This window comes from Pipistrellus kuhlii, unplaced genomic scaffold, assembly GCF_014108245.1.
Source record: "Pipistrellus kuhlii isolate mPipKuh1 unplaced genomic scaffold, mPipKuh1.p scaffold_m20_p_13, whole genome shotgun sequence".
NCBI lineage: Eukaryota > Metazoa > Chordata > Mammalia > Chiroptera > Vespertilionidae > Pipistrellus > Pipistrellus kuhlii.
Window position 1 is genome coordinate 38657762 of NW_023425438.1, and position 19345 is coordinate 38677106.

A 19345-nucleotide genomic window follows, 5' to 3' on the forward strand; every position below is an offset into this window, starting at 1 on the left:
CTCAGAGGGGCCTGGGAGAATTAAATGAAAGGATAAAACAGACCCACGTTGTTGTGAAAATTATGTAATTCCAGGCACTGAGGCTGGTGCCCTGCTTAGGGGGTCGTTCTCTGCAGATGTCTGTTTCTTTGGCGATTGATATTTTCAATATTTCTACTTATTGAATAATTTATTCTAGAAAATTGTCCTTTCATCAAATTTTTAAAGTTTTTAGTGGTGAACTTCAGGTCTCATAGACAGGCCATGGTCATCTCCGTTTGCATTTCTGATGCTGCGTGTTAGTGTTTTTCTTTTTGAGATGACCGTCCTTGCCAGAAGTTTATTTGTCCTTTAGAGAGCCACCTCTTAGGTCCATTTACAAACACAACTACGTTTTATTTTCTAATCACGCATTTCTCTCTTTATCTCTACTGACTCCTTTTTCCTTTCTTAGTTTTTATTTCCTAGCTTCTTGGGTTGAAACCTTCCATATTTTTTTCTTATTATTTAACAAACGTTTTTGAGAAGCATGGTTTTTTTCCCCTGCTAATAGTTATTGTTTTCATTGATATTAATCTCCAGATCTGTGTGCCCCCCCCCATCCCACCCCACCTCCAGCCCCCGGAAACAGCTCTATTTTTATACTCCTATCAGCTTACATATCAATGATATTTAAAGTATGTGCTTACCATAACAAGAACAACTAGCATAATCAGATTGGAAATAAATGCAATTGTGATTTTGACTCCCCCCCTCCCCCCTCTTTGACCCTGGAGTGACTTTAGGAGGCTTGTTTGGGATTTCCAGATGTTGCGCTTCTCTTGGTTGGAGGGCTGTCCAGGTCATTCCAGGCTGTGCTCTGTGTGGGTTTGCTTGTGTGTGTGCGGCTGGAGCCTCGGCTAGCCATGGGCTGCACAGGCAGAGCTGCCTGTGCCCGGTGGAGGGAGGGGTGTTGGGAGAAGGGGGGGTGGTAGGGGGTGTTGGTCCCTGTTCGAGGCTCTTAAGCGCCTCCTGAGGACAGCCAGCCTGGACGCTGGCCAGATGGCCCCTCTCTTCCTTGCCTGTTGCTCTTCTGTTGGTGCAGAGCCTGGTGTGGGGTCTGGGACGCGCTGCCCCGCGCTGGCTGAAAGGGCTGGGGCCTGGGGGAGAGGGGACGTGAGTGAGACCCTGCACTGCAGAGCCCTCCCGGGCAGCAGGAGCCGTCCTCCTCTGCTTCCTGTTCCTCCTCTGTGAGGGGCAGATAAGGTCCCCGTTTCACAGAAACTGGGCTGGCCTTAGAGATCACCGGCAACCTGACTTTTAAGAACCCTCACCTGAGGACATCCACGTGCGAGAGAACCCTGCCGGCTTCCTTCCAGCGTGTGCTGACGGGGATGGTGTGCAGCCTTTGGGCTCACAGGGCGAGGCTCCAAGCAGCTGAGCCACACTAGCCGGGGCCCAGTAACTTAAAAAAAAAAAAAAAAAAATGGGGGTGGGGCCAGAGTTTCAGAGTTTCAGAAAAGTTGCAAGGAAAGTACAAAGAAGTCTCTTCACTCAGATTCCCCCAAAGTAACATTTTACTGCATTCACTACATTTACTATATTCTTTTCTGTCTCTCCATAATTTTTACTTGAGCTGTTTGAAAGTATGTAGCGGACGGTGATGCCCTTTACTTGCGAACACTTGAGGGTGGACTTTGTAAAACCGCACAGATAACCGCAGCGCCTGGGCCTGCGGCAGGAGGCTGGCCCCTGGTCTGCAGGCCGAACACGATGGCGCTGCTGACAGACCTCGCTCGGACTTTGCCCCCTGTCCACAGCCTCCTTCACAGGGGAAAACCCAAGGATCACACACACTCAGCGGTCAGCCTCTTTGTCTCCTTTTCTCTGGAGCAGAGCTTCCGTTTCTCCTGAGAGTTTTAACATTTTTAATAAGCAGGTGAGGCGTTGGAGGCCCAGGTGGGTAAAATGATTTGTCCAGGGCTTTACAGTGAGGCATCTTGGAAGAGCTGGGGCTGGGAACCTGGCCTCTGCTGGAGTGCTGGCTCTGCTAGTTACACCCCTTCCCTGCCTCCCTCCCCGCCCCTCCACCACCACTACCCCCCCCCCCCCCCCCCCCCCCCCCCGCCCCCCAGCGCCCAGGTGAACACTTAGTTCCCAGGGCTTTATCCTCGGGCTGAGAGGTGGGGCCAGCCCAGTTCCCCAGGAACTGCCCTTTCCCGCCCTCCCCTTCTGCCCCTCCGTCTGCAGTGCCAGGCCCAGCACCCCCCTCCGCCCCTTCCCTTGCTGGGTAGGTGTTGGCTGGGGATCAAGGCCATGGCCAGGGAGAGAGGGAGCCTTTAAAACTGGTCTAGCTGCTGCCTCTCCCTTGAGAACCGGCCTGAGGAACAAGGATCGCTGCCATGGGTGGGGCACACTGCGGCTTTCTGGGGAGTGGCACACCCCCCCCCCCAGGCAGTTTTGGGGTTCGTGGTGGGACTGGTTCATCTCCAGCCAGGTGTGGGAGCCTGTGACATGTCCTTAGGCCGGGCCAGAGCAGGCAGGGCCCCTGCGCCCCTGCCCCAGGGCTCCCGGGCAGCGTCTGGAGAGGTCAGAGGTCGTTCGCATGATAAGGGGGTCACTGAGGAGATCAGTGACGGTAAGGGGGTCTTGCAGAGGCAGCACCTTCTTGTATTGGGGGCATTAAAAGCATGATTTCTTTGTTTCAGCAAAATGGTTTGCATCTATCTTTTTAAGGGTACGCTCATTGCTTTAATTGCTTAATACATTTTCTTTGTTGTTTTTAATTTACGGACTCTCTTATGAACTCGCCTCCCCAACTTTTTTTTTTTTTTTTTTTTAAATACTAATAAGGACTCTTGAAACTAACCTGTACTTCCTGTCTGACTGTCTACGACTCTATTCAGCTGACCAGTGGGTTTTATGTCACTGATTCTTGGATTTAGCATGCCCACCCCCCCTGCATTTTCAGAGCTCATCCTTCTTCCTCACCCAGAGCTGATGGCCACACACACACACACACACACACACACACACACCCCGGTTCTCCTCTCGGGAGCTACCGCGCCCGCCCGCTGTCCTTCAGAGCTCAGCCGTGGAGGGGGAGGTGTCACCCACCGTGGCCATCACCCTCCCTGGGCGAGGACTCTCTGGCTTTCCCTGGTCACCCCGTGGGGAGTGAGAAGCACTGGTGGTGGACCCTGTTCCTGTCACTCCTGTCCTCCCCCACCTCTGGGTGAGCTTGCCAGCTCGGCCCGCCCCTCCTCGAGCAAGTGTTCAGTTTCTGCTTTTGTCTTAAAGCTTCTCACCAAGATGGAGATAGAGACGAAGGGTTTCCTGTAGATTTTTTTTTATTTTTTATTGAGGTGTCATTCACGTAACACCCAGTTTGCCCATTTAACATGCGCAGTTCAGTGGCTTTTGGTTTATTCACAGGGTTGTGCAGCCATCACCTCTTCTATTTCAGAACATGCCCATCGCTCCAGAAAGAACCTCCTCCCACTAGCACTCACCCCTCGTCCCCCAGCCCCCTCAGCCTTAGGCAGCCCCCCATCTCTCCGTCTCTAGAGATTTGCCTTACCTGGCCATTTCATATCAATGGAATCATTGCAATCTGTAGCCTTTTGTGTCTTTCACTTACCATAATGCGTTCAGAGTTCACCCATACTGTAGCCTGTATCAGTACTTCCTCCTTTTGTGGCTGCGCCATACTCCTCTCCAGAGGCAGACTGGAGACTTCTAAGTTGTCTCCCAGATGAAACGAAACCCAGGGGCTAATGTGAGTCAAGTCCTACCTGTTGTTATCAAGGTGGTTCCCTACAGCCTTTGGGGCCGGTCTATCCGTGTAGCCAGCCGGAACCCTGACTCTTTGCCAGGTTTTCTGTCCCGGTCCTCAGGAATCACACTCCGCCTCCGGGGCTTGATGTGTGCTGTGTACATATGAGGAAAAGCATTTAGACTATTAGACATAGTTGAAACTATGTTAAAAAATAGTTATGATACAGAAAAGGAAAAAATCAGCATTAAAAAACCCTGAGTGCCGAAACCGATTTGGCTCAGTGGATAGAGCGTCAGTCTGCGGACTGAAGGGTCCCAGGTTTGATTCCGGTCAAGGGCATGTACCTTGGTTGTGGGCACATCTCCAGTGGGGGTTGTGCAAGAGGCAGCTGGTCAGTGTTTCTCTCCCATCGATGTTTCTAGCTCTCTATCCCTCTCCCTTCCTCTCTGCAAAAAAAAATCGATTAAATATATTTAAAACAAAACAAAACCCTGAGTAAGACAACTTGGTGAGATCTAATTTCCGTAATAAGTAAAATAAATTATACCAAACCCGATCCCTGAGTTACGCGGGGACCCCGGTTTTGTAAATTAAGTCCGTGTTGCACAGCGAAGAGAGGGCACCAGAGGTAAACTGTGGTCACCTCGGGGAAGTCAGAGTTGCTTGTTTTTCACTCCATCTTCTGCTTTGCTTCCTGTTCTCCCAACTCTCCCAGCGTATTCTATTGAAACTATTTTTTTTTTTAACCTTATCATTCTGTTCTTATGACCTTTATCATCGGGGGCCACCCAGCAGGGTTTTCCCTGGCTGTAATGGGTTTCCCATATTCGCTCAGAGATCACCACCCACGCAAAGCCACAGAGGACAGAACATCAGCGTAGGCTCCCGCGCGCAGTTAGGGGCGGTGTCTACCTTAAAGGAGCCCGAGGTGGAATGGGCCCCAAGGCAGATCTCAACCTCCGAACCGTCTCTGTCCATGAGGCAGGGACTGCTCGCCCCTTGGTGCCCCCTGTCCTGGGAGTGACACTCGGCAGTAAGTGCTCAGTCCCTAATGCCGGAGGAATAAATGAACCCGATCATAACGATAGGTAGCACATAGGGAAGGTGTGCTTGCTGTAATGTGCAGAGAGCATCAGTAGGTGGAATTCTGTAATTCTGTGGGGCTTCCACAGCTATTCCTACTTTTTTTTTTTTTTTTAAGTACTTTCCCTCTTTTGTCGTTTGCATGCATGGTTTTTCATAGTGGTCATATGGAAAACCTGTGTATTGTGGTGGTCTGCTATTTTTACTTCCCATTTTATCCAACACTTTCCCTTTGTGTCTATAATTTATGTGTTTTAATGACTGTTTAATGTTCTACTGAGTTGTGTCATTTATGAGACTGTGGCCCTCATTCTGAGTTTCCAGCCTTCACTAAGATGTCCTTGATGCATTATCTACCTGTGTATTTGCTTGCCTATTTTTTTGTTTATTTTTACTGCTTGAACCCAAAGGGAAGATTGAAGTGGTGAATTTGCAGGCACCAGGGCCTGGGAGTTCGAGGCTCAGTGGATTGAATATGTGTCCGGCGGTGCTGTGCTGGGGTAGAAGCAGAGAGGGGGTGGCCAGTCCACACGCCTCCTCCTGCGATGGTCCCCGGGAGAAATCAGTGAGGAGAACATGGAGAGAAGGCAGGTCTGAACTGCGCCCAAGGGGAGCAGCTGGCAGAGCTAGGTCCTGCCGGCATGTGGAAACGTAACGATGAAGCTGTCAGAGGTGGTGGAAGGGCATGCTCAGGATGCACGCCCGGGAGAAGGACTCTTCGCAGGACTTTTAAAGAAGGGATGTACAGAGGAGTGTTGCTGGGAAAGGGTCAGATGCTAAGTTAGGCTTTCAGTGTGTTGGGCTTGGTGGCACACAGTTGGAAAAGTGTCTGGTAGCTGGAGAGCTGGAGTAAGCAAGCGGTCCAGGGGCAAGAAAGCTTCGGGGCTATTGGTGCAGGCTGAGCGGTGGGGCCCGGTGGAAGTGGGGTTTCCAGGAGAGCTTTGAGGGCGAGGGGGGAGGGGGAGAGCTCCGCTGAGGGCACGTGTGGGAGGCCCAGGGTCCTGTGAAGGGAGGTGAGGGAGGCAGGAGGGGGGAGGGAGGTGGCTCCCAGGGCCTTGCTCATCCCCCCTGACCCTCGGGGAGAAGAGAATGGATGAGGAGGGCCCGGGTGTCCGTCCCTTTGTGCCCCAGCACCGCAGACAAACCTTTGAGGCGAACATGTACGAGAACCCACATGACCAGCATCTCTCCGTTTTCTGGGCTCACAGAGCGGCAGAGGCTGTGGATATCATGATGAGGCTTTACGCTGAGGTGCATTGTGTGGTTTTTCCAGGATATTTTTTTAGGATAAATAGAGTGTACCCACACTCCCTGATGCCCTGCCTTGTGGACAGCACCGGGCTTCTCTGAATGGCCTGCCCCCTTTTCCTATCCCCAGCCCAGGAGTGAAATGGGGTGTATGGCGGAGGGGTGAAGGCCGCTCTGCCAAAAACTGATTTTTTCCCTCCAGATTTCTGGGTGGTGGCTTCAAGACTCATTTCTTTGAAAGAGAGACATTTCAGTCTTCAAACTCCCTGGGCAGGGGTCCAGGTGACAGGCTGAAGTCCGTAGTTACCGAGTCTCCTGTGCGTAAGGGAGCGTATCCTCCAAAAGGTGAGGAGGGTCACCCTGGCAGCTCGGAGGCCGTGGCCCCCACCCGTCCCCCAGGTTGGATTCAGCTTTGGCCGCTTGCCCATGGCCCTGGGAGTGTGTTATGTTAGTTCATCTCTGTCTCATTTGTTCACCCCATAACGGATGTGTGCTGGAAGCCTCCAAAGGTCACATTTAAGAGTAAAGATGCTTATTACTGAATGCGGAGTTCACCGCCCAGCGCTCACACCGAGCGGCTGGCTCGCCCTCACCCCCCCACCCGGACACCCCTGGCCGGCCCACGGGTTGCGCGGGGCCCGGGGCACCTCGGGGGCCGGGGCGCGGGCCCGTCCCGTCAAGGTCAGCGGGCTGGGTGTTGGCAGCGTTTCCTCTCCGTGTCCTCAGCGGCTCGGGGCTGTGGGCAGGAGGTGAGCGGGGAGAGCTGGCCCGGAGCCGGCGGGGAGGGGCGGCGGGAGCCCCGCCCTCGCCGGGAGGGAGCCCGGGGGCTCCTCTGGCCGCGGGACGTGCACGGCGGGGCCTGGGCCATGGCCCCGGCTCCGCGGGAGGGGGGCGGGGAGCGGTGCGCACGTGTGTGAGTGCACGTGTGTGCGTGCGTGCATGAGCGTGCATATGTGTGCGTGCGTGCATGGGCGTGCATGTGTGTGTGCGTGCGTGCATGTGTATGGGTGCGCGCGCACGGGGGGGGGGGGGGCTGGGGCTGGGGGTGGGGAGCGGGGGCTCTGCAGCCGAGGAGCCTCCTCCCGTCCTGACCTGCCTCAGAGCGCTGGGGCTGTGCAGGCAGCTGCGCTCCTTGCGTCCCGGCCTCAGATGTGGTCCGTGCGATTTCCTCCCGCCGCGCCCGGGCTGCTTGAGACCGGGCTCCCTCCTCCCTCCTCCCTCCTCCCTCCTCCCTCCTCCCTCCTCCCTCCTCCACCCTCCCCCCTCCCTCCTCCCTCCTCCCTCCTCCCTCCTCCCTCCTCCCTCCTCCCTCCAGCCGCATCGGGCTCCCCCGCCCCCACCCTTCCTGCCCTGGGGAGGGGAGGCCGGGCTGCTGGGGGCGGGGTTCGCTGGTCCCAGTGGGAGGGCTTCGGAGCTCAGCAAGTTCCAGAGCACTTTTCATGGGGGTGGGGCTGTTCCCCGACTCAGACCCCCCCCCCCCCACGCTCATCTTGCAGAGTATTTCTTCTTTCCGCACATGTGTGCTGTGTGCTGTGTGGTGTGTGTGTGTGTGTGTGTGTGTGTGTGTGTGTGTGTGTGTGTGTGTTGTCACACACACAGCTCTCTAGCAGCAGAGACAGCAAGCAGGAAAGAAGCAGGAAAGATCCCCCAGGCATTGCTCTCCCCGAAGCCCCCTCCAGGGCCTGTGGGAGGCAGGCGGGTCGGGCAGAGTTTGGGGCGGGGTGGGAACAGTGAAATGCCGCCGCCCCTTCTGTGGGCTGTGGACTGCGGACCGCTGCGCTGTGTGTGAGCTGGTTCATGGCGTGGAAGTCCTCGATGGGCATTTTGAATCCTGTTTCTTTTTTTCCACTTCAAATGGTGTAAACACTTCCCCTGTTATTAAAAACAAAACAAAAAAAACACCTCAGCCTCAGTGCAGGGATAGTCTCGAGTTTCCTTTTCTTATTGAAGACATTTCCCTGTTTTTAATAACGTCCTCATTCTATATCATCGCAAGCAGTTCTGCATTTGCTGATGAAATGGCATACATTGTAATTTTTCTGATGTGTAATTTGAAACATATACCCGGCATGCCTCATTTTATGGTGCTCTGCTTTCCTGAGCTTCACAGATGTTGCTTTTTATTTTGTGGTTTTTTTTTTTGTGAACCCTCACCCGGGGATATTATCCCCAATGGTTTTTAGAAAGAGTGGAAGGGAGGGAAGGAGGGAGGGAGAAACATCTGTGTGAGAAAGATACATCAGTTGGGTTCCTTTCCGCATGCTCCTTGACCAGGGCCCTGGATGGAACCTGCAACCCAGGTACATGCCCGAGGCAAGGAATAGAACCCCCCCACCCTCCAGTGCACAGGCCTGCACTCTAACCATTGAACACACTGGCCAACCCCTCTCCCGGCCCCCCCCCCCCTTTTTTTTTTTTTTTTTTTTACAAATTGAAGATAAGATCCTCCACCAAAAAGATTATGACACACTTTATTGGGGTGGTTTGGAACCAAACCTGCAGTATCCCTGAGGTACGCCTGCATCTCAAACAGATGAAAAGTAATAATAAACCCATGTGAGTTCCCTACCCAAGTTAAGAGCTAGAATGTTGCCAGCCTAACTGAAACAGGGTATTTCCCCCTTCTCACCTCCAGAGACAGCCACCACCTTGACTTTTGTGTTTATCATTCCCTTACTTTTAAGAAATGAGGGAAATCTCAAGCAGGTTTGAGAAGTTTTAATTTCATGCTTTATATTGATAGGATACATTTAATTTTTGTTTGCTCGAGCTTTTTAGAATGGGCAGATTATAATCTTTTGGAACTTGCTTTTTAAAAAAATATATTTTTTATTGATTTCATAGAGGGAGTGAGAGAGAGAGAGAAAACATCAGTGATGAGAGAGAATCATCGATTGGTTGCCTCCTGCACCTGCCCCCAATTGGGAATTGAGCCTGATACCCTGCCAATCGCCCTGACTGGGAATCGAACCACGATCTCCTTATTCATAGGTTGGCACTCAACCTCTTAGCCACACTGGCCTGGGCAAAGCTTGTGGGGTTTTTTTTGCAACTTGAGTGTAATTTCTGAGGTTCCTTCATATTCCTGTGTCTTATTCATTCGCACTGCTGTGAAATACGTCACTGTCCTTTCTGCGGTTGGTGGACCCTTGAGTATTTCCGCAGTTCGGTTGTCGTCGGTCCTGCTGCCGTGAGCGTGTGCACACGTCTCCCGGTGCCCGTGCCGTCTCCTCAGGAGTGGAGTTGTGGGGCCGCGGGGCACATGAGTGTTCCACAGGAGAAGGTAACAGCACAGGCCTTTCCAGCAGGGTGGCTCTGCTGTGCCCCTGGCCGGTGGTGTTAGAACACGTTTCTGCTAAAACACCACCGGCACTGGGTGCTAAACTGAAATGCCCTTTCATGGTGCTCGCTGGGTGGCTGGCAAGTGTTGTTAGTGTTCTTCACCTGGGGATCTGTTTAATCTTCAAGTTTGTTTGAGCTGTGTGTGTGTGTGTGTGTGTGTGTGTGTGTGTGAGATAGTACCTGGGAGGTTAGGTCCTATTATTAATCCCCAGTTTACAGATGAGGAAATAAAGCGCAGGATGGTTAACTGTTAACCCCAAATTTACGGATGAAGCAATGAGGCAGGCACAGAGAGGGTAAGCCACTTGCCCAAAGTCACAGAGCTAGTAAGCACGGGGGGGCAAGATGTGAACTAAACATTCTGACTCTTTTAAGTTCCATCCGCTGGAATGAAAATAGCACCTCACGGTGGCTTTATTTTGTATTTCTCTGGTGACTAAGGAGGTGAGTATTCTTTTCAGATACTTATTTCCCATTCTCTTTTCATGAACTATAATGAAATATTTAAAAACGATTCCCCTATGGTAGGGTTCTTAGGTTACCTGTAATTCTTTACTATGAATGCTTCCGGGAAAATCTTGGACGCATGTGACTTTTTTATTTCTCCTGTTTCTTACATAATTTTTGTTTACATTTCCTGAAGTGAGGCAAAGAGTAGCACTTAGTTAGAAATGGCTGTCTGTGCTCTTCTGGATTGCTGTGTGATCTTGGGAAAGTTACTGAACCTCTCTGTGTTGTGTCCTCATCAGTAGAGATAAGTCTGTTGTCGGAGTTTGTGATGAGTGGAGGAGACAAGTGAGTGTGCAGTGATTAGCATGATATTCAGTGGAGACTTTTCCTAGCCCCACCTCCCCCCCTTTTCCTGTCTTCCCTGAAACCATATTAATTACTATGGGGTCAGAGGGCATGAACAGTCACAGTCCTGAGCTTCTGCCTGCTATGACAACCTCGGGGAATCTGGCCTCGGTCCAGCTTTTTCCTGAGCGTCACCCCCGCTGTTGGGTGTGCTCTGCTCTGTTTGTCCATTTTGTAGTAGGAAAATGTCTTACGGACATGTACATAGTAACCACAGGAACCAGTCCCTCCCCTCCCCTCACAGAAGAATACTCTGCCCGCACATGACAGTCTCGAGAAGTTAGACACGACCCCCCGCGGTTGGCTGGCTGCAGAGAGGGCTTAGATGTGGGGAGTGCAGACACAGAACCGGCTGGACAGTGTGCATACGCACGCGCGCACACACTCTCTCGCTTGCACAACACAGGCCAGCATGCACATCCCCGAGGTTCCCCTAAAAGTCTCTTTCCCCACTCAGTGTTTTCATCAGTAAACCCCAGGCCCTCTGAGGACCGCATCATGGATCCAATCTAGACAGGCTGTGCTGTGAATACAAGCCGTGTGCTGTGAGAGAGGGGGCTGTCCATTGGGGGCGGGAAGAAGGAACGGGATTTGTGTGGAGGTGGGCACTTCCCCTCTAGGCCTGGGGGAGCCCAGTTCCTTGGCCAGGGGCTGGCGGGGTGGAAGAGCTGAGCCCGTGGTGCTGGCGGCTGGGAAAGCCCTGGTGGGGGTTATTGGGCAGCTGGGCGGGGAGCAGCGCCTACCCTCCCCTCCCCCATCTTGGTCCCCTGAGAATTCACTCTGGGAGATTCTGCTGGAGGGATGTGCCCAGACCGGCTGCTTCCTGGCCGCTGGGAGGTTGGCTGCAGACTTGTTCATCCTGGGTGGGCTTACCTTCTAGGACCTGTCGTCCCCCCTACAGCGCTGCCTAAGTGCCGGGGCCAGTTAGGGGACTCTGCCCCCTCACTTCCCCTTTCCTGGCGGCCCTAGGAAGGCACGGTGTGGACTTTGATCTCAAGATAGTAGTCTTTATCTTCACATATGCCTAACTCCGCCCAGAGCTCTGTGGCCGTCCTTTCTCTCACAGAGGAGTGCTGGTCTGGTTTTGATGCGCTGCCCCTCGGCATTGGAAAACGGGGGGTGTTTCTGTACCTCTCTCCTCGCGTTATGGCCCAAAAGAGGTGTCTAGGGAGTGGCATTCCACACTTCTCCAGCCCCGACGGGCCCCCGGGGGCCTTTGGCATCCCTCTGGTGGGAGGGCAGGCCACAGGGAGTGCCTGCAGGCGTCTGGGGCCAGCGTGGGGATGTAGGAGCGGAAGAAAGGAGTTGGCTGTAGAGTCCTGACCAGGCAGGGTACAGGGCCAGATTCCAACAGAGGTTCCTGGACCCCCGGGAAACCTGGGGCTGGGGTTGGCGATGCTGTGGGCACCTGTCCACCCGTCTCGAATAGGCTGAGGGTCGGGGCTCCGGGGTCTGAAGAGAGCATGTACTCTGCTCGTCTTCCAGCTACAGACTCCTTCTGTTTCCAGCTGGCCATGCACTCTAAGGAAGGAATCCCTGACAGGAGGGGTGCTGGCTGCAGGCTCGGGCTCAGACCCTGTGGTGGACAACACTGGTCAAGGGGGCTTTGTCAGCAGGGGGTTGATTCTGTTTCTTGCCTCATCTGGGGCAAGACCAAGCCTGGGCCAGGCCAGAGCCCTCCGGGGGTCCCGTGGGCAGGGCTCAGGGCGGGCAGGGCCGACACCCTGGTTTGGTCAGCCTCTGCGGGTGGCGGGCGGGCTGTTCCAAGGTCAGTTGTCAGGTTCCTGAGTCCCTTGTGGCAAAGATTCCGGATGCATTGGCCATTTCAGACTTGGATGCCTGCACAGTGACAGAGGGCCGCTAACTCCGCCCAGAGCTCTGTGGCCGTCCTCTCCAGGGCCGCGGTGCAGAGGCCGGCCAGCCAGGGTCGGGAGGAAGAAGCACACACGGAGCCCTCGTGAGCTTCTGAGTGTGAGGGAAGCCTGGTCCCTCAGGCGCTCCCGGTGTAGCTGGCCACGTGCTCCAAGGAAGGGATCCCCGACGTGAGGGAGCTGGATGCAGGCTCGGGCTCAGACCCGTGGTGGGCAGCACTGTCCAAGGGGGCTTTGTCAGCAGGCGGTGATTCTGTTCCTGGCCTCACCCTCTACATTTGCTCATCTCTCTGCAGACTGCACTTCACCCCGGCTGTGGCCGTAATCCAGGCCCTGTTATCACTGGCCTGGAGAGCTGTGTTCCTCACCCAAATGGCCTCAGGCCACCACCCTTCAACTCCACGGTCCTTGCTCCGCGGGGACACTTGCGTGCCCCTCCTGAAATGTAAATCGCTCTATTGTGTTCACGCTGTGAGCCACACACCTGCCCTCCCCACACGAGTGCTCCCCAGATGCCCAGCAGCCTGCCCTTCCCCAGGCCGCCAGGCCTGAGGATTCTGTGCCTTTGCAACTCTCTCTCTCAGACCCCCACCTGGAATCCCTCCTCCCTCCCTCCCTCCAGAGCACCTGCCCATCTTCTCAGCCTCGTTGTGAAGGTTACTTCGAGGTGAACTCTTTCCTGACACACACGCTCACCTGACACTCCTCCCCCCAATAACCCCCCCCGCCCCTCCCCCCCCATCACCCTTGTAGAGACCGTTTTCACTGCACTGATATGCTTTAGGGGTGAGTGTTCGTTGATAGGGCTGCTTTTTGCCTTTCACCTTATGCACTTCTTCAAGTTCCTAAAACAATCGGCCTCGTCTGTTGTTCAGTAAGAAGCCTCCCCAAACTCTCTGGTGGCAAAAAGCAGCAGTCATTGCGCTGCGCTCTCAGGGTCTGCCGATCCGGAATCAGAAAGGAGGCAGCGCGGGCAGCTGGTCTGTGTTGCTCGACGTTTGAGGCGTCAGCTGGGAAGGCGCCGGAGCTGGTGGCAGCGCGCAGGCTGGACGGGAGTCCTCCAAGGGCTTCTTCGCTCGCGCGTTGGACAGGCGATGCCAGCTGCTGGCGGGGACCCCGGCTGGGATCGCCAGCCGGCCTTTCCCTGTGGCCTGGGTTTCCTCGCCCCCCCGGGGGCTGGGCTCCGGGAGTAAGAGCTCCAGGAGACGAGGCTGCCGCTGCCTGGCCTTGTGTGGTCCAGCGTTACAAGCCATGTGGTGCCACTCCCGCCATTGTCACAAGCCCGCCTGGGTGCCCTCGGAGGGAGAGATGCTTGTGGGACAGAGGGATTGCAGTGGCCGTCTTTGGAAAATAAGACCGGTCACACACGCTAAGCACCGGGTGCGTGCAAACGGCAGTTCTAAAGTGTGAGGGCTGTGGAGGGAAGAGTTGTGAAATTGGTGGCTGGGGGTGTGGAGGGAGGGCGAGATATGACCAACAATAGATTGCAGGAGAAAAGACTGTGTGTGTGTGTGTGTGTGTGTGTGTGTGTGTGTAGACACACGCTTATTTGTGGTGGCGGAAGGGGGAAGGGTATGTAGAGCTGCTTAAAGAAGCCACTGTCTGGTTGGAAATTTTAAAATGTGCATACAAAAAATAAAAAATTAAAATGTGCATACATACCAAGGCCCAAACTAGGAGAGCAGGAGCAGAGAGGGAGGGGAGGGGTAGAGGCAGCCGTGTGCAGAGCTGTTTGGGTCTGGTGCCCAGTGTGCTGGGAGAGTCTGAATGATGCTCGGGCCGGGGCCTGGGTGAGTGCGGGGACACTGGCAGCAATAGGAGGGCCGGAGCGGGAGCTGTGGGAGGCGGGGCGGGGGCTTTCAGTTCCATTGTGGACGAGCTGCCTCCCGTTCCAGGGGCTGGAGTTCATGGAGGTCAGCTGAGAGGGTCAGACAAAGGGCGGATGGCGGGCGCATCCCCGGAGCGGTGGCTGCTGAGCCCAGGGGGCGTGGCAGTGGAGGCGGGAGCCGTGGAGGGGTCCCGCCCTGGGTGGGCCGGTCTGAGCTGGGAATCTGGAAGGGCCGACACCGGCCCCACCCTCTTCCTCCAGCTCTCTCCCGCCCCCCTGTCCACAGTCACCGTCACCACGCAACTGTTTGTTTTGGTAGAACTTTAAAGCTTTAAAAAAGGTAAGGAAGAGTACCGGGGACCCCCCACAGACCCACCTTTTTTACATTTTGCCTCACTGGCTCTGTCGTTTTCTCTGTGCATGTCTTATTTTTACATGTGGATATACGGTCATGCATGGTGTGGCGTATCGGTTAACGATGGGCCCCATGTGCGAATGTGGCACGCCATATAGCCTACTTGTGTAGTAGGCTACACCCGTGGTCGGCAAAACTGAGGCTCTCGAGCCACATGCAGCTCTTTGGCCCCTTGCGTATGGCTCTTCCACAAAATACCACGGCATTAGGAGAAGTTTAGGTGTAAAAAATTTGGCTCTCAAAAGAAATGTCGATCGTTGTACTGTTGACATTTGGCTCTATTGACTAATGAGTTAGCCGACCGCTGGGTACACCCTCTAGGTTTGTGCAAGCGCACGCTGTAACGTTTGCACAATGGCAGCATCACCTACTGACACATTTCTCAGAGCATAGCCCCGTCATTACATGGCAGGTGACTGTGTTCTTTCGTGAACCATTGGGGATTAAGCTGGAGATCCGTCAGTGTGAGTGTCCTGTGGACAGAGACCGTGGTGTGATGGTCCCAGTCAAGAAGGCGGAGGTGGACACAGTATGTGTTCTTCGTATCCAGATTCAGATTTCAGCAGTCGTCCCAATGACGTACCTCGTGGCTATTTCCCCCCTCCTCCCGTCCGAGGTCTCGCCCGTGAGCATTGCTGCCCTGCCTCCTTAGTCTCCCGGAAGCTGGGAGAGGGGTGTCTGTCTTTGCAGTTTCTGAAGAGAACAGCCCAGGTGCTCTCTGGCCAGCCCTCCGTTGGAGTTAATCTGATGTTTCCTCGTGATTTGGGCGATAGGCTTTGGCTGGAGTTCTGCGTGACTGGTGTTCTGTCCTCCGCAGAGCGTATCAAAAGGCACGTGCTGCGTGCCGCTAATTTGTGATGATAACTTGGCGGAGGTGGCGTCTCTCGGATTTCCTGCTCAGGACTCTCACCTGGGGCTGTCCGCACTCCTGGCCTGGAAGCTGAAATCGAACACTTGCCCTTTTCCCGCCGGTTGGCACCTTCCCCTGATGCCAGTTTCCTCCCGGGTCGCCAGCAAGTGTGAGGAGTGGCTCTGTGGGCTCCGCTGGCCAGGAAACTGGAATTTAGCATTTCCTAAAGTTACTGTTGTAATGAAGTAACTTTGGAGGACAGGGTTTTGAGACCATGTATATATCCTGTGCCTCATCAAGCTTTCACCTGCTAGTTGCAGCATCCACTGGAGGCTTGCTAAATCCATCATTCCATACATATATATGTGTGTATATATATGTGTATACATATGTGTGTGTGTGTGTGTGTGTGTGTATTTTTTAATTGGCATTCTACTATAAAGAAGAGCTTTCTTCTCTGGAGGGATGCATCTTGCAAATTCAGTTCTGCATCTGTGTATTAGCTTTTCCCTTGCTGGGCTGGGCCCCCTGGACCTGCCCCTCCCCCCCGCTGTGTGCTTTGGGGGACATCAGCTTCCTAGGCTTGGGGTGGGGCCTGGGTCTTCCTCCAGGCAGTAATGGGCTCGTCATCCACAGGACTGGCTCAGCACGGGGCAACACACAAGCCGGGTCGGGTCATCGGTGTTTCCCTCCGGCCTGGGCCTGGGCCTGGGCTTAAGGAAGCACTGTGATGGCTGAAGGAAAGAGCTGTGTGTTCCTTCCCCCCTGAGAAGCTATGGCTGGCCCCCTGTCCTGGCTTAGCGTGTTCATCTAGTCAAATATGTCACGCATGTTTTGCACGCACAGCACATTGTTACCTGGTGTGCTCGTTTAGCTTTCTTTCTCTTCTGACAAAAAAAAAAAAGTAATAATAATAAAACCAACATGGTCCTGGTGTCCCGTTGGGCACTGGGAGATACAGGCCGTTCTGCGTGTCCTTAATAAACGCTTCGTTTCAGGAGAGCCTTGTCAGTGTGATGGGTCTGAGGCTCCAAAACGCCTGAGCAGCATTCCGACTTCCGTGCCGGGAGCCCTCCAGGCTCCGCCTTCCCTTTCCGCGGGTGCAGCTGGCTGGGGAAGGAGACGCGGGGCGAGGAGCCGGGGTTCGGGGTGTATCGGGGACAGAGAGTTTACCAGAAAAGCAGGGTTCAGGTGTGCATCTGAGTGGTGGGAAGCAGCGTAAGCTGTTCCGATCCGATGGCTCATCTTTTTCCTTTTCTCCCTCCCTCCCTCCCTCTCTCTCTCTCTCCAGACAGGCTCCGAGCTCAGCCCCGTTGATGGACCTGCTCCAGGTCCGATGGACTCAGGGCCAGCGTACCATGGGGACTCCGGGCAGCTAAGCGCCTCAGGGGCGCCGGTCAATGGTGCTAGAGAACCCAGCCTGCTGGCGGCTGGGGGTGCTTGGCGAGCAGACCAGAAGCCCGCCTGGGGCGCCGCCCCGGGCCCCGCGCACACCGCGCGCCTGGAAGATGCGCACGACCTGGTGGCCTTCTCGGCGGTGGCCGAAGCCGTGTCCTCCTACGGGGCCCTCAGCACCCGGCTCTACGAAACCTTCAACCGTGAGATGAACCGCGAGGCCGGGAACGGCGGCCGGGGACCCCGGGCCGGGCCCGAGAGCGGCCCCGAGGACCTGGACACGCTGCAGACGGCGCTGGCCCTCGCGCGGCACGGCATGAAGCCGCCCAACTGCAACTGCGACGGCCCAGAGTGCCCCGACTACCTCGAGTGGCTGGAGGGCAAGATCAAGTCCGTGGTCGTGGAGGGCGGCGGGGAGGACCGGCCCCGGCTCCCGGGGACGCTGCCCCCTGGCGAGGCCAGCCTCCCGGCCCCCGGCGCCCGGCCCCTCCTCGGTGCTGAGGTCCTCCACATGCCTCCCCCCGAGGGCCTGCCTCTGTCCCAGAACGCCCTGAGCATCGCCAAGGAGAAGAACATCAGCCTGCAGACGGCCATCGCCATCGAGGCCCTCACCCAGCTCTCCTCCGCCCTGCCCCAGCCTTCCCACTCCGCTGCCCAGGCCCCCTGCCCGCTCCCGGAGGCCCTGTCCCCTCCCGCCGCCGCCCCTTTCCGATCGCCCCCGGCCTACCTCCGGGCCCCCTCCTGGCCCGCGGTCCCCCCAGAGGAGCCCCCGCCCTTCGCTCCCGAGAGCCCCGCCTTCCCTCCCGCAGCTCCCAGGACAGAGTTCCCCGAAGCCTGGGGCACCGACACCCCACCAGCGACCCCCCGGAGCCCCTGGCCCATGCCGCGCCCCAGCCCCGACCCCATGGCCGAGCTGGAGCAGCTGCTGGGCAGTGCCAGCGATTACATCCAGTCAGTATTCAAGCGGCCCGAGGCCCTGCCCATCAAGCCCAAAGTCAAGGTGGAGGCTCCCTCCTCCTCCTCCTCCTCCTCCTCCTCCTCCTCCTCCTCCTCCTCGCCGGCCCCGGCCCCCGCCCTCCACAGGGAGGCCCCCGCGCCGCCCCCGGAGCCCAGCGCCCACCAGAAGGCCCAGGCCGCCCTGCAGCAGCACCTGCACCACAAGCGCAGCCTCTTCCTGGACCAGGCCCAGGGCGCCGCCTGCCCCGCCGCCCCGGAGCCCCCCGCCCCCAGCTGGTGGGCGCCGTCCGGCTCGCTGGCCCCCCGGCCTCCGGACAGGCCGCCCAAGGAGAAGAAGAAGAAGCCGCCGGCGCCCGCGGGCGGCCCCCCGGGGACCGAGAAGGCCGCCCCGGGGGGGAAGCCCGGCGCCCGGAAGCCCGTTCAGATCAAGCGGTCCCGGCCGCGGGAGGCACAGCCGCTCTTCCCGCCCCTGCGGCAGATCGTCCTGGAGGGGCTGCGGCCCCCCGCGGCCCCCGAGGATGCCCAGGCGCCCGCCCCCGCCCCCCAGGGCTCCGCTGTGCCCCTGCCCCCAGAACCTTCTCTTGCGCTATTTGCACCTAGTCCCTCCGGGGACAGCCTGCTGCCCCCTTCTCAGGAAATGAGGTCCCCCAGCCCCATGGCAACCCTGCAGCCAGGCTCTGCCGGCCCCCTGCCCCCCGCCGACGACAAGCTGGAAGAGCTCATCCGGCAGTTCGAAGCCGAATTTGGGGATAGCTTTGGGCTTCCCGGCCCCCCGAACGTGCCCATTCAGGACCCCGAGAACCAGCCCGCCTGCCTCCCGGCCCCCGAGAGCCCCTTGGCCACCCGCTCCCCCAAGCAAATCAAGATCGAGTCTTCGGGCGCGGTGACCGTGCTGTCCACCACCTGCTTCCACTCGGAGGAGGGGGGCCAGGAGGCCACGCCCACCAAGGCCGAGGACCCACTCACCCCCACCCTCAGCGGCTTCCTGGAGTCGCCGCTGAAGTACCTGGACACGCCGACCAAAAGTCTGCTGGACACGCCCGCCAAGAGAGCCCAGGCCGAGTTCCCCACCTGCGACTGTGTCGGTAATTGCTCCCGGGCGTCGGGAGGGCAGGGGGCTGTGGCCCGGGCGGGCGTGGTGGGCTCCGGGGGCTCTGTCTTTCACGGGCAAACACTTCCTGTGGGCCAGCCACCCCCGCTGGGGCCCGGGGACACGGAAGTGAGCTCACAGGCCAGGGGAAGAGACGTCGGAGGAGGCTAATGCTGATGCTTTGTGGTTCGGGGCATGTTTGTGTCCGTAGAGGTAGGCACAGATGGTTTGTCTCGCAGACTGAGGTCAAGGCACCACGGGAGGTGGTGCTTATTCCGGAGCCTGAGCTTGGTGCCTGGGGGTGTTGGGGCTGATGTGGGCGGTTCTCACTCTGGGAGGAGCAAACAGGGAAGGGTGTGTGGGGGACGGTTCTCACTCTGGGAGGAGCAAACAGGGAAGGGTGTGTGTGGGACAAACGAAAGGCAGCTGGAGAGGCAGGCAGGGGCCAGATCTTGCAGGCCCAGTGAGCCACGGTTGGGTGTTGGACTTGATTGCAGAGGTCCTGGTGAGCTTCTGAGGGTTTTAAAGCAGGTAATGACCGTCTGCTTCTGCAAGACTATGCTGGCCTGGGCCTGAGAGGAAGGATTGGTGCGGGGACCTGTCAGGAGGGTGTCTGGAGCCGGGCCAGAAATCATAGAGTCTGGACTGAAGGAGTAAATGGGTTGGAGGGCCTCT

General features: G+C 56.6%; 1 protein-coding gene across 5 annotated transcripts in view; it reads left to right on the forward strand.

Moving 5' to 3' along the window:
- TET3 (tet methylcytosine dioxygenase 3) overlaps positions 1-19345 on the forward strand; it is a 91124-nt gene that overhangs the window by 33833 nt on the left and 37946 nt on the right. For 4 of the 5 annotated variants that reach the window (XM_045580923.1, XM_045580925.1, XM_036435740.2 and 1 more), the window contains one exon: positions 16520-18665. In XM_045580923.1, the coding sequence (XP_045436879.1) occupies positions 16520-18665 (2146 nt within the window). The remainder of the gene's footprint in view (positions 1-16519; positions 18666-19345) is intronic. The other variant, XM_045580924.1, reaches the window with a different exon arrangement.